At 54.1% G+C, this 14,784-nt stretch overlaps 1 protein-coding gene across 1 annotated transcript; it reads right to left on the bottom strand.

Moving 5' to 3' along the window:
• Positions 1-881: 881 nt before the first annotated feature.
• On the bottom strand, positions 882-11,990 carry UNCX (UNC homeobox). The gene is made up of 3 exons (XM_069647647.1): positions 11,501-11,990; positions 6,936-7,111; positions 882-2,113 (listed from the first exon to the last, which is right to left on the bottom strand). The coding sequence occupies exons 1-3, from the start codon at positions 11,760-11,762 to the stop codon at positions 1,226-1,228; spliced, it is 1,326 nt and encodes a 441-aa protein (XP_069503748.1). The 5' UTR covers positions 11,763-11,990; the 3' UTR covers positions 882-1,225.
• Between the last annotated feature and the right edge of the window lie 2,794 nt (positions 11,991-14,784).

A 14,784-nucleotide genomic window follows, 5' to 3' on the forward strand; every position in this document is an offset into this window, starting at 1 on the left:
GACTCTCCTAATAAATTTTAAGATGCCGGCTCTGCTGGTGTATTCTTTATTTTTCCCTTTCCTTTCTGTCTTTCTTTTTTTTTTTAATAGGGTGGGCGGACGTGGGGGTTGGAGGGGGGGGGGGCAGATTTCCGATTCAGCCAAGTTAGCTAATATTTCTCGGGTGCAGATGTCCTGGAGCCGGCGGAGGCTCCCCCAGGAACCGGGCCCTATTAGAGCAAACGCGCCCTGCCTTTGTAAAGAGGAGCGTTTGCCGCGCCTGTCCTATTACGGGCGACACATGATCAATAGCCTGATAAAACAGCGACATCAATATAAGCGACAGGACAATGAGGGCTATCATCGCGCATCCATCTTAATACAGCCGGCTACAAGCGCCCCGACAAAGGGGGCGCCTCATGAAAATTCCGCCCCACGACTCCTCATCTCCCAGCCAATATGCACACACACTCCCCCAGCTGCTCAGGCTATTATTTTCCAATTTCAATTTGACACCCCAGCCTTTCATGCTAATTCTATTATTGTAGGAAGTTTATGTGATTTCATATCACTGCAAATCGGTAATGTATAATAACCCTTTGGGCAAGAAACTGAATCCCCAGCAGCGGCAAGCAGGAAAATAATTACTTTCATATCAAAACTCTGCAGGAGCCGGCCGGGTCCTATTGCCTCGGGCTGCTAACCTCCTGTCGGGGGGGGGGCGGGCGGGGAGGGAGGGAGGACGGGGCTTTAAATGAATAAATTTGTTAAGCAATAAACACACAGCCAGAAAGACACACACACACACACACACACACACAAGAGGGAGTCAGGCAAGGGGAAAACAGCATACCCAAAAAACATTAACTTCTGAGTGCCTCAAAGCATGTCACATACACATCGCCGGCATGAATTTTAGGCTTTATTTATATAAAAAAGGAAAGATTTACATATATAAATATTTTATACATTTTTGCATTGTACAAGGTTTTGAGGATTTCCGTTGTTTTGTTCTGTATATTATTATTTTTGTCTCCAGTTCGCTCACACAGAAGTCCGGCTGCTACTAGGCAATAAAAAGGGTTTCTTGTGTCTTTTTTTTCTCCGTTTTAAGACCAAAACTAGAAAGCAATATTCACCTGATTGAGCGAACGGGTTTGCTCAGGAGCTGCTGGGGGCGCAGCCTGACATGTAGGTCGGCTTTGGGAATGTCAGAAGTCTCCTGGGGGGTGTAGGGGGGTGGGCTTCAGTCCATGTCCACCTCCTCACAGTCCAGGCTGCTGCCGCTGTCCGAGGGGGAGGGCTCGCTGCTGGCCCCCGTGCTGTCCGGCCTCTCCCTGCAAGCGCTGGCCTCGGGGGTCCGGGGAGACTTGGGGGACTCGGGGAAGCAGCTGCTGTCCTGTGGGCCCGCCTCAGCCTGACCCTGGCCCGGGCTTGTCCCGGGATAGCGGCCGTCCCCCGCCGAGCAAAGGGCCGTGGGGGAGCAGGAGTTCGTGGCCCGGTCGGGGTGGCTGTCCGCGGACCCCCCTTGGGCTCCGCGGGGCGGGCTGGGCGGGGGCTCCTTCAGGCCCGGGTCCTGGCTGCAGTTCGTCTTGAGGGCGGCCTGGGGCACCAGGAAGCCCAGGGGCTGGGTGATGGGGTAGAGCAGGAAGTGGCCCTTGCCCAGCAGGGGGCGCTGCGCTGCGGCCGGGTAGTCCGCGGGGGAGGCCTTGCGGCGGGGCGGCGAGTGCGAGAGCAGGCTCTCCACGCTGAAGGGGTTGAGCTTGGGGTAGCTGGAGGCGCCCGGGCCCTGCTCCTTGGGCCGCGGGTAGTAGGCGCCGGGCTCGGCCGCCAGGGGGCGCCGGGCCGGCTCGGCCTCGTTGCTCTGGGACAGGCCGCTGTCGCTGTCCGAGCTGGCCGTGTGCAGGGAGAGGCTGCCCGGCGAGTGGAGCTGCCGCTGCTGGCTCTTGAGCAGCTTCTTCTCGTGCTTGCGCTTCTTCTTCTCCATGCGCTCCAGCTCCTTGCGCGCGATCTCCTCGGGGTCCATGGGCTCCCCGCTGCACGTGGTGGGGTGCGAGTTGTGCGCCGGCCGCCCGGGGCCCTTCTTGGTGTTCTCCTTCTTGCGCCACTTGGCGCGGCGGTTCTGGAACCAGACCTGCGGGCACAGAAGGGCACTCGTTACACGGGCATTCACATACGTGCGGGTACACAGTGCTCTGTTCATGCTGTTGCTAAAAGAATTCATGCGTACATCCCTGTATTCCCTTCCTTTACATAGCGTTGTACGCTTTCGCTCACTTACTTTTGTTCATTAATTCGCTTTCTATGTATATTATATTTATTCATCCACGCAGTGCTTTATTTATTGTTATTTTGGCGGATACTATTTTTTCCTGTTTTAAATTTAATTCAAGATGCAGCCATGCTTTACAGGAAACCTTTTACTCTGTAATTAATAACACTATTTACAGTGTCTACACTTCTAAATCAATCTAGAGGCCAGTTCGTGTGATTTACAATATTTTACAGAGAAACTAGCCTGCTAATATACAATTATTATTAATATTACTATTCACGAGGGTATATTTACAATCTTGAAAAAAAAATGAATGCAAGGAAAATAAATGAGTATCGGATTTTTCAAAAGCGAAACCAAAGACTCGAGGTTGGAAAAACAGCACTGAACTACAACAAGAAAAGTTGCTCATCTTGGCTCAATTGCATAGAGGAGGGCATGGCTGCTTGAAACTGTAAACATGATTTATATTGTTTTATTATTATTAACACACAATCTTGTAGAGGGCCGCTTCCACCAGAGCCATCATGGCAGCAGAGCCTGCTGTCGCCTCCCTCTAGTTTAACCTTAAATATATATATATATGTATGACATCAAACACACGAAGGGTTGAATACTAGATTATCTGCGGCATAAAAGACCCCGCCACTGAGAATTATATCGTTCGAGCTTCACTGCTCATTTCAGGGCATATACGGTGTATGGTCCAGCGGGCAATGATCTGTCCCTGAAGCGCCCATAGTTGCAGATCAAGCCCCTCACTGAGCCATGACATAAGTGCGATATTACACGGGCCACGCTGTTTGGCACATGTTGCTGTGCACAAAGGATGCGCAGCATGGGTTGCACATGGCCACAATCCTAGCTGCCGCCATGCTGTAGAGGGGTTCATGAACGCGCCCACATGTGTTTCTGTACACGCTGCCCCAGGCAGACTAAACACGTGTCATTTCACCACAAGGCTGAGAAAATCACACACACACACACACACATATTAAAGACCCAAATGGCCTTTTCACAAGACAAGTGGGGACGTGTGGGTGTGCGCTTGAAATAATAATAAACACAATGTTTTGTTGTGTAAAAGTATATGTGTGCGTACACAACACATGAATGTATCCTGCGAAAATGCAAAGCATCGCTAATACAAAGGTGTTTTGCAAATACAATTCTAAAAGGATCACAGCTGCCGGATGGAATGCGCACCCATCAAACAAATAGGACGTTTTTCACTATCCACTTTTAGGCACAAATACAAATATACATGTAAGAATGGAAGTAGTGTGTCGTGAAAAGGGTGGCCATGGTTAAGTGGGCGGTAACAGGTGGAACTCGTCATCCCTGAGCTTGTAGGGCTCCTCCTCCTCCTCTCCCCGCGCACTGAACCTAACTGTTGACAGGTAGCTTGCTTTTCGATTGCCTTCGCGTTTCCGCTTCCTGTTGTGGGTCTGCAGACAGCATGTGCCTGGATGGGCACCGGAAGCTGGTCTTTGCTCTTTACGGCACGTGCGGGGAAGAGGCATCTTTTGGTGGCAGTGGTGGGCGCCATGCTCTGTAGAGATGCTGGGAGTACTGGGGCATGTTTAGGCTAGGGGCGTGTGTTCCTGTGTCACCTGCTCTGGTGGGGCCGAAGGGGGTTGTCACAGCTCGGCGGAGTACAGAGACGGTGGAGACATACAGTACATAGACAGATACCATGTGCCAGGTTCAGCATTTACCCAGGCGGCAATGGGGCCTGATTTCTGATGGGTGTTTTGAGCCTCTGTGTCAGGTTTTATTCAAGCACGGGTGGGAATGGGGATGTGGTATTTCTTTGGCGAGGTGTTAGAATGTGTGCCAATCCCTGGGATTTGAATGCGGCATTTTCTGCTCAGGACCCTGTGCAACCACGCTCTGCTCATTTAGTTCATTGGAGACACAGGTGGTAGGTTTTCGCCTGGTGGATGGTAGGGTGACCAGACGTGCCGATTTTGCCGGAAGAGGCCCCTTCCCTCTTCTAGTGACGTATAATTGTGCAACCCTACACTTAATATGCATATGAGAAGTGCTGGAAATATTTATTTTAATGGGTGATGCCATTGGGGCATAAAAAGGGGGCGCCTGGCGGAGGTGGGCGGTTGAATGCGCTTGGGGTGCTAGTCCTACTTTTAGGTTTGTCCCGGTTTTTTCCTTTCACACTCGGGTCACCCTAGGTGTCTGGGCACATCTGTGCCATGCTCTGCGATGGTAAACACGTCAGGCATGTTTAGAGTGAGTATGCACCCGGTGCCATGCTTATGGCAGAGGCAGGTTGATAATACTGCATGTTTTCTTCTGAAGACGAGCGCCTCTGTGCCCTGCAATGTAGCCACGACGAGAAGAGTGCCAGCCTCGGATTTACAAACACAGCATTCCACACACTGTGCCAAGGGCACTTGCATCACTGTGCCACAATTATCCGAGTGACGTGGCATCCTTTGTGCTGAAGGATGTGTATTTAAATTCTACGCCCTGTACATAGAAACATAAATATGTTGGCATGGGCACATTTTGCGCCATGCTGTCATGGATGCCTTGCCGCCTTTTGCCGGTGTGCAGTTTAGATTGTGCTAAATTGTGGACACATGCGGTAATATTGCATGAGTTGTGATACAGGTGGGGCCACCTCTGCGCCATGGTCTGCCATGGCACCGTGGATTTGGTGTGGCACCTCATTGCACACAGCGGGCCTTGATCAGTGCCACCACGTGCTGCTGTGGGCCTGTGGACCATCCTCCCCAGATTTGGGTGGCAATAGTGCCTGCCCTTCTGGACCGACAGACATAACGTGGCATGTTTTGGGGGTCTGTCGCGTGCTATGGGTTGGATCTGTGCAATGTGTCGGTTGCTGCTGTTAACAGGTGTGGCGTCCTCTGTTCAGTCGGTGGGGGGTGGCTCCTAGTTTCATAACACGGTGCGCACATGCGTAGCATGAGGCAGGTTTGGGCCTATCTCGGCTCCGACACGGTGGCCTGAGAGCAGCACCACCACAGGGGTGGACTCTGGAGATTTCCCGGTAGGCCTCTGCGCCCTGGGCCTCTTTTGTGTGGTAACCTATTTTATTTCCTAATCTTCTCATAGGAAAAGGGTTGGGCTTGCTGAACATGTGTAACATGGGCCCGCTTGGAAAATGATTCCCCGGCCCTTGGGTTCCGAGTCCACCTGTGCCGCCGCCCGTGTGAGCGCTGCCAGCCGCCCGAAGGGCTGCGAGCTCGGCGTGCCTCCGCGGCTGTCCGCCTCTTTGTGCTAATTCCTGCGCCCCTGTCATTGAGAATTCCTCATTATCGTATTAAAGGGAAATGGAGGGGCTCGGCTTCACTTAACAACCGCCGAACAAATTGGATAAAAGGGTTTCAAACCAGAGGGAGGTCAGGAGGGGAGGCCGGGAAGCGCTTCGTCAACATAGCTTTAAAGACCCGCGATGCTTTAACGACATAATGACCCGCGTCCGGACCAAAAATGGACTCTGCGAGGCTCCACGCAGAAAACAGACGTATTTGCATTTTACTTAAAAATGTACTGTCTTGGTAAGACCATAATCCATTATTTGAACGAAAAGAATCAATGTCCTGCTTTATGCTAAGAGAGGGGGGGCTTCACGGCCTGTTTATGCCGGTCGCTACGGTCTGGCAGTGTGTGCATGAGGCCCGCAAGACAGCGCTCGGCCCCATTCCTTCCAGTTGCGAGTTCAAGCGCTTCCCTTTGTTTACATACTCGGAAGAGTACCATCTAAACGGGAAATCGTGTGTCTTGGAAAAAACATCGTTTTATAAACATCGCGACAAGAAAACAGGCCTTGGGATTCTCACCTTATTAGGTCCGTGTTGTCACTGATTTCTACGGGTTGGTTTAGAGCTCCCAGAGAAGTTTCCTCAAATGGACTACATATAAAACAAGTAAATTGCCCTCATCGGGATTCGAACTTAGAGACACTTTATCAGTTACAACAGAACTGGCGCAGCGAAACTTTACGAAATTCTCAAATAAGTCGTCGTATTCAGTCACAAAACAAAAGGCGTGTTTCACTTAAATTCCTGAAAATTAAACACTGCATCCCAGGTAATTTCTAGCGCATTTATTCCAAGAAATGCTGCGTTTTTATCGGAAAGGGAGATCCGAAAGCAGACGAGGTTCAGTAAGGAGAGCGAATTTAAGCCTGGCTAGTGCTGACTGTAGACACTTAGCACTCTTGGGGGTGCTCCGGGGTGTTTCCATCTTTTAGGGGGTGGGAAAAGCTCTGAGAGGACAGGTACAACCTCTGAGAGGGGCGAGTGAACTTGGGGGCGGGGGAAAAACGCTTTGAGGGACGAGTGAAGGAAGTTCTCTGAGAAGGCCCTGTGAGGTCTGAGGAGGCAGGTCTGAGGAGGCCCGGTGAGGTCTGAGGGGACCCGGTGAGGTCTGGGGGTACCCGGTGAAGTCTGTGGGGGCGGTGACGGTGTGAAGGGGGCCCGGTTAAGCTCTGTGACTGAAGCAGGCCAAGTTAGGCTCGGAGATGGAGAGGGCCGGGTAAATCCCTCCCTGAATCTGAGGGTGGAGCAGATAAGGCTGGGATGGAGGCCGGGAAAAGCTCATAGGGGGCAGACTGAGACTCCGGGGAGTCCCCTTTGCCCTGAGACACTGGTGCAAGGATACCCCATGCGTTCCCCCAGAGAGCTGCTCTTACCTGCACCCTGGACTCCACCAGGTCGAGCCGCAGCGCCAGCGCCTCCCGCATGAACACATCCGGGTAGTGGCTCTCGTTGAAGGCCTTCTCCAGCTCCTCCAGCTGCCAGCCTGTGAAGTTGGTGCGGGTCCTCCGCCTTTTGCATCCGGGGCTCTCTTTGTCTGGGTCACCCGAATCTAAAACCAAACAGAAAAGTGTAAATTCCGGGAGCCCGACCAGGCCTCAGTGACAGCTTCCATGTACATGCACGTTCGTTTCGGCCTTCAGAAGTCTACACACACATACATACATACACATGGCCCTTTTTGCATTTAGGATGATAACTGTATGTGTTTAAAGGTTACAAGCGGAAAAAACATTAAGAGGGAAAGTTCATGGGGTGTTCTACAGCCACCCACCCACCATGGGAGATCAAAGGCGGCCCTGCCCGCTTTCCTCCAGTGTTTCCCACGTTTGGGGGACAGTTTAAAAGCCCTAGGAACGGCTTCCAGCCGAGACCCGTCCCCCGTCCCCCCCCCCCCCCGCGCGGCCTTGTTTTCCTGACACCTTTCCCACGGCAGGTTGGAGGACGGGACGGGAGCCTTCCCGGTTAGAGGCCCGTCACCTGGGCTCACCGAGCTTCTACGTTGCCTGCCCCCCTCCAGCCCCCGGTGCGCCCCCTCTCCCCGGCGCCCAATGTAAACACTGGGAGCGTCAGAGGGAGGGAGCGCCCATGTGTTGCTGTTTTCCTACTAGGCGCCGGGCCTTCCCTTCCACGCCTGTCATTAGAGAGAGGCCTTGTTTACTTGGTTCAGCCGCTGCTGTTGCTTCTCCCCGCCCTTGCGGCCCTCAAATCAACTTCACGTACAACACTTCGGCTCCTTCCAGAACAAACTGCGCTGCCAACATTTTACACAACAAAGCGTGCAGAGAAGCGGGGATTGTCAACACTGCTCACCGAGTCCTCAGGTACACGGGGTGTCAACAAAAACACGCGAGTTATGAGAGAGCCCACTTTACAGGCAAAGGCCCCGGGACGCCCTGTCTTGAGAGTAGGGGCCCAGGGTGCCCTGTCTTGAGGGCCGAGGCTAAGGGTGCTCTGCCCTGCTTTGAGGGCAGAGGCCCAGGGCTGCCCTGCCATGGGGGCATAGGCCCGGGGTGCCCTGCCTCGAGAGAAGTAGATGCCCTGCTAAACAAACCTACTTAATATCTGCAAAGCGCCTTTATGTGCCGGCGTATAGGCACTGACCCTATATTAGAATACGTTTTGCGTGAACGCCAGGGGCTGCCACATCTTATAGGCACAGGCAAAGGCCATAGACTCGCGATGCCCAGAGAGCACGGGATTATATCACATGTCCAAAGTGTGTACACATTCTTTGGCCTGTCAAGTTTACACGCCACGGCAATAGCGTGTCCGACATTACAGGCGGGCCGGGCAGACACAGCGACTCTGATCTCCCACGCTTTGGAGAGAGAGCCCGGACATCCCCGCTCCTGGCAGATCCTGATGTGCGATCATTTACAAAGGCCTCGGTGTAGCTTTTCCTCAACACTGTAACCCTTTACTTTCCGACTATCCCACGCAGAGGACAGGGGCCATCCTGCTTTACACACGGTGACCCTGTCTTGACAATCCCTTGCACACCGACACAGTGTCCCTGGGTGCCCGGGTCCACGCACTGTTACTGTCGCTGCACCTCCCCACGGTAACTGGAGCCCCATCTGCCTGGGTGAGGCTGCAACCCTACACACGGGCGGGTGCGCAGGGGCCCTAGCCGGTGGGTGAAGAAGGCATCCTAGCTCGCGAGTGGCCCTCCAGCATTACACGCGGAGACCGGTGTCCCTTGTTAAACAAAGGCAGCCAGGGACCCCACCCTCCATGTGTGTGAAAGCCACGCAAAGCCCCAAGTCTTTACACAAAGGGGCCAGCCTCACCACTGCTGGCTTCCAACAGAGACCGAGCACCCCACCCCCAGAAGAGGGCAGTGGGGGCTTCCTCGTACACCACATGCCAGTCTCCACACACACACACACACACACAATGAGTGCCACAGGCCTTTATTGCAAGCTGTTGTACATGCAGACTCTCAAGAAGCTGGCACACCAACCAACGCAATCTGCGGGGAACGTCTCCACACACAGTCCCGGAAGCCACCTGGTCGCCATGCCCGCACTATCTGCACTCATTATAAGCACCAAAGTGGCCCAGCTCCGGCATGCAGCCATTCCCAATAAACCGACGGACCCACCCTTACATTCCCATTGTCCCCCGTGGCACCCTCGCCAACCTGCCGGGCACCCTCCTCCCCCAGATACTAGGTCTTTTCCTAAAGTGGGGTTCCCATTCTTATCCATAAACGGGCCTCCACCCTGACCTACATACCTTGTCCCCATGTTTACACGTAAACCAGACCCCCAACCTCATCAATGGTTTAAGTGTTCATGGCTGTCCCGAGTGCGGGCTCCCGTGTTCACAACCAACTCACCTAAATCTGCTCTCATTTTTACTTTTATTCCAGGGTTCCCATCCTGCTCCCCCAGCCCGCACCCTTATTCCCGGGTCCCCATCCTGCTATTCCGCCCTTACTCCAGGGTCCCGCGATTCCTCCATTATTCTAGGACCTCAAGTCATCCGTCACCCCCGTCACACAGGCCACAGCGCCTGGTTAGCAGTTTTCCAGTTGTGTCCAAGACACGAGACGCCACTTTTAACGGGAGCTTGGGATGGCTGCTCCCACTCGACTCCGAGCACAGGGCCCACCGGTCGGGGGTTGCATCCATTTTTGCTTCTACTCGTGCCCCCATGCAGCCCCCATCTCGGGGACCTCAGAAACCACAATTACTCCACAGCTACTCCGCTTCGGGGTACCGCTTCCACACCCGGAGTATGGTCACTCCATGTCCCATTAGGCGCTACTTCTTCCGACCAGCGAGCCCTGCTTGGGTAAAACACCCCTCTGCAATGGCAGCTTTCATCTGGGAGAATTGCCCGTACCCACTTTACACCGTGCACCTCCCGTCAAAGCGCCTAGAGGCGATAGCAATCCCAGAATTGCCCGTACCCACTTTACACCGTGCACCTCCCGTCAAAGCGCCTAGAGGCGATAGCAATCCCAGAATTGCCCGTACCCACTTTACACCGTGCACCTCCCGTCAAAGCGCCTAGAGGCGATAGCAATCCCAGAATTGCCCGTACCCACTTTACACCGTGCACCTCGCGTCAAAGCGCCTAGAGGCGATAGCAATCCCAGAATTGCCCGTACCCACTTTACACCGTGCACCTCGCGTCAAAGCGCCTAGAGACGATAGCAATGGTGGACGCTCGCTCAACAAATGGTATGGAAGACATCATTTGATATAGAAATGCATTGGCCCAACAGCTGCCCTTCGGCAGGAGAGCAATGCCCACCACTGCCCACAATAAAAGATCCGCAGGAAGATGACCGCCCGTCAGCAGTGCGACCACTCCCGGCTCTGCCTCAAAGGAAAGGCCGGTGTCCGTCATCCCTGCCACTCTGGAGAGGCCCGCATCCGGCAAGCGCCCTGAGCATCCATCGCCCGGCCCCAGGATACATCAGCACCCACAGCGGGAAAACCGAGGCACCGGCCGCTGTCTCCGCGCAGACACCACAGGCGGGTCAGACTCCGGGAACCCGTGTCCGCACGAGTTTACTTTTCACCTGTCACTGCCAGTTGTACCAGTGACTTTTGCGGCAATAGGGAGGCTGCAGCCCGGCTATGGTTCTCAGCTGTGAGGCCCGTGTCAAGGGAGCTCCTGCTCGGGCATCGGTTACCTTCGCTCGGGTCTCCTTCGGAACGGGTTTTCCTCCCCTTGGTTGGATTCAGACGCACTCGCCGCAGGCTGGAAGAGCAGCTCCGCCACGCTTCTCGCAAGCAGTCCAGTCTTCTCGGCGCTGGATACGGCGAGATGGATGGAGCCCTGGCACCCTGCACTGCCTCGGGTGCATGGTCAGCACTCCAAAGTCTTGCGGCCAACTCCAAGAAAGTCCCGCACCTCATCCAGCCCCTCCAAATCGGGAGGCCCTCTCCTCTGCACAGACGTTTAGCACTTTTGAATCCACGCAAGTGTGGGTTAGGAACTCACATGTCAGCACCGGATCCCCGTCCCACGCCGTTCGGGTTCGCGGACCCCCACTGTACCTCTGTTTGGTCTGCGTGCCCTCACGCTGCTCTGGTAAAACTGGACATGGGTCGTAGGTAGCCCGACCGTCAGACCTCCAATTGCTCCCGCTCAGATGGTGGGCGGGAGGCTTGTATGCCCAGTCTCACTTCCCGTGGAGGGACAATGGGAGCTGTGAGTGACCCCGTCTCCATCCATGCCCGCGCCCTCTCCTTGGCTAGTCCCGACCTCCTCTGGCTCCGCTCCGGTGGAACCCGGAACCCCGTCTTCCTCCGTGCCCCGCGCCCTCTCCCTGGCCAGCCCGCGTCCCCTCTTGCTTCCCTTCAGATGTGCCATCCGCGCCCTCTCCTTGCCCATTCCCGTGCCCCATCTCCGCCCGGCGCCCTCTCCTTGGCCAGCCCCGGCCCCCCGCTCCCATGCCCCGTCCGCCGGCAGCCCTTACCTGACAGCTTGTACTGCTGGCTGTCCCCGTTGAGGCCGCAGCCGGCCGGCAGCAGCGGCGTGGGGTGGTTCACCACGGACGCCCCGCAGGAGCCGCCCAGCAATCCGTCGATGGAGAAGGGCCCGGCCGAGGACGACTGCAGCTGGTGGCCGGCCAGCTCGTACACATGGTGGTGGCTGAGCGGGTAGGGGAAGCCCACCATGCCGCCCAGGGAGCCCCCGAACTGGGCATGGGGGTGCTCGAGCATCCGGCTGTCCATCATGTCCGGGGCGCCTCAGTAGCAGCAGCAGCAGCGGGCGGCGGCGTGCAGTGCCCGGGCGCCGCGGCCGGGAGGGGACATGCTGCAAGGCTGGGGACGGCCTTTACTTTATCAACATCAACCTTCCAATAATTAGCTCGGGCTTGGGGGACTCGGAGGCCAATAAGAAGCCTTAATCGGCCCTGACGTCACAGACGCGGCTTGCAGGAAACGTTTTCCATATCGATTGCTAATTATCCCTGACATCCACCTCAATAAACAATATCAGAGCTGTCACAACAAGACAAGGGGGGCTTTGATAGGAACTCCACACCCCGACTGGGGGGGGGGAGAGCAGGGGAGGGGGAGGGGCGCTTATAGATCTGATGGATACCCAGTTAAACACTCACCCACAGACTGCTGCAGCCACCCCCCCTTCCCTCCCCAGATCACTAATAGATTTCCCTTAAAAACATTCGCTGGCGTGTTGTGGGGATTTTTCAGCAGAAATGCTCGACTCTCTGAACCTTTAAAGTGATGTTGCTCCAATTACAGGGAGACATTGAGCGGCAAATAGACTGATGCAATAATGGGGTATTCATCACGCGCTGCTTTCCAGAGCTGTCACATCGCATTTAAAACTACAAGCCTTTTCATCTCCTCTCGGGCTCCGCGGGACAAAACAACCCGGCGCAGTATTTACCCAAAGCATCGCCGGGTATAATGGCGCGAGTCGGTCCGCGGACGCCGTCCGCGAATATCGATCTATTGACACGCTGGGAAATGGGAGATTAAAAACGACTCCGCTCCTGGTAATTAGCCACAGCCTGTTTAGTAGGCAAAAAAAAAACAACACACGGCAGTCCCCAGCTCCCCCCTAATAGAGTTCGCAAGCAACCCGATGTATTTTCTAATTAAATTACATTTCCATGAAAAGTATTTTTTTTCTTCCTGTTTCCCTCCCGGTATAAGAGGCAGAGACAGAGCGAGCAAACAGCTGTGAAAATATAAGACGTGGGAGGAGATAAGGGACACTTTTATAGTGAAATGTGTTTGCCTTTCAGTGTTGATACGGGGACACATACATATGAAAATACTTTTCAATTACGCCCAGCGCAGCATGGAGTTTTTTCCTCTCTCTATTTGCTGGCATTGGTGTGGGCTCCTTGCAGCTCTCCCCCCGCGCCCACCCCCCCCCCCTCCTGCATGCAGCCGGACGAGTTCATTGTGCTCGGCTTCCGATATTCTGCCAGATTCCTGCTTATCGCCGAGAAATCGCCGTTATCTCTCGCTATACAGCGGGGAGATTTGGCCGGGCCGAGGCTGGGGAGGGCTGATAAGGTGCTCCGAACCCGCGGTGAATGCATAGGTCGGGGGGCATCGGAGAGGGAGGACAGCCCACCACCCCCTCTTCACTCTGTTCAACCCCCCTGCCCCCCACCCCATATTTTTCCGCATTATCTTTCTATCCGGACTCTGGTCACCCCTTTCACGCCGGGCGTTTGCTTTCACCTCCCCGCAGCGAAAGTCCCCTGACTGAAAATTTGGCGACTAAACTGAGAGCGTGAAGATAAAGAAAACGCTTAAATATGGCTGGGGGGCTCCTGGGGGGTGTTCGACAGTAGGGGGGCAAACCCACAGCGCAGCCCTGGGAAACGGAACTATCTCTGTAAAACACACAAACCGATTTTCCGCTTCCAAAATAAGCGGCAAAATGGAACATTTCACAGTGCTTATGTTTGCGGAATAAAAAGCGGGGCGAGCCTATAGCGGCCGGTTCCTACGCGCAGGGGCGCGCGCTCACCTGTAATTGAATATCACACGATAGGCGGCCCCGTTCCTGCGACCAATCGCGATTAACTTTTAATTATCGGCTCTCCCCCGCACCGGGCCGCACTTCCAGGCCGCGATATTATCTGGAGTTCGGCCGCGAACCGCGCCGGTAATAGGGGAACGACGCCGGTATTAATTCCGAGGTCAGGGGGGCCAAGGGCTCCTCTTTTCACCATAATTTAATTTCTTTCTCTATAAATACTAAATGTAAACTGTGTCCACTGGAGCAAGCGTTGCCTGCAGCAATACACGCCTCGTTTTCAGGCCGGGATCTGCGTGAGGAATTCGAGGGGAGACGTGTTTCTGAATACAGAACGGCCAATCAATCCTGCACGAATAAAAGGGGGGGCTTACTGCGCCCCCTCCCCCATGCCCCTCTCTCTTTATTATAAGGAATTAATGCGACTTATTTATCCCATCTTCTGGAGCTGACAGAATGTTAATTTGAGCTGAATTTTCTCTCGCCTCTCACTCCCTGACCTCTGGCCCCCACGGCGGCGTGTTGTAATAACCCGAATCTTTCAGCAGAAGCCCTGATAATTGTTACCTTATTAGCATGCAAATTGTTTAATTAATATTATTACGAAGAAGCGTATAATCCGTCCGTCACTTGACCTCGAGTCCACACAGCAACCAGCTTGCTGCATTTCAATGTGTGCATTTAAATCGACTCTGCTTTAACGTTTCGGTGATCCTTGTCTTGGCTTAGCTTTAAAAAAAAAAAAACCTTCAAAAGTCTCTTTTTTTTATAGCTCTGCTTTTAATGGAGGGGAGGCTTTTGATAACGCCGGGCCTTTGTATCTTTTTACGCTGCTATCCATCTGAACACAAATTACGGGAGGCGTTTTATTCTTTTTATAAAAAAAAATATTTGGGAACATCAAAATGTAATAATTGCTTCCTTGTCAATGACTTGTGTGGCGCCGGCTTCTTTAAAGGCGCCCCTTCATTTCTGAGTGCTGCTGTTCCAAGCAAACAGCTTCGCGGCTCCATGAAAAGCAGCCCTTGACACGGAGTCCTGGGAGACGTTGCATTTAAATCCCTTTTTCTACAGCCGAGTGACATTGTCAGATGCTAGCTTTAATTAACTTGATAATAAGACGTGCGCGCGCGCGCGAGCGCGGATCGCATTCAGGAGGGCGGCTCTCCTCCTCGCCTTGTTTCCCCCTTTCTCACAATCGGGCTGTTTTTATCTCCCGCGCCGCCCCCCCTT

The sequence above is a fragment of the Ambystoma mexicanum genome, chromosome 2q, assembly GCF_040938575.1.
Source record: "Ambystoma mexicanum isolate Mex_15411 chromosome 2q, UKY_AmexF1_1, whole genome shotgun sequence".
NCBI lineage: Eukaryota > Metazoa > Chordata > Amphibia > Caudata > Ambystomatidae > Ambystoma > Ambystoma mexicanum.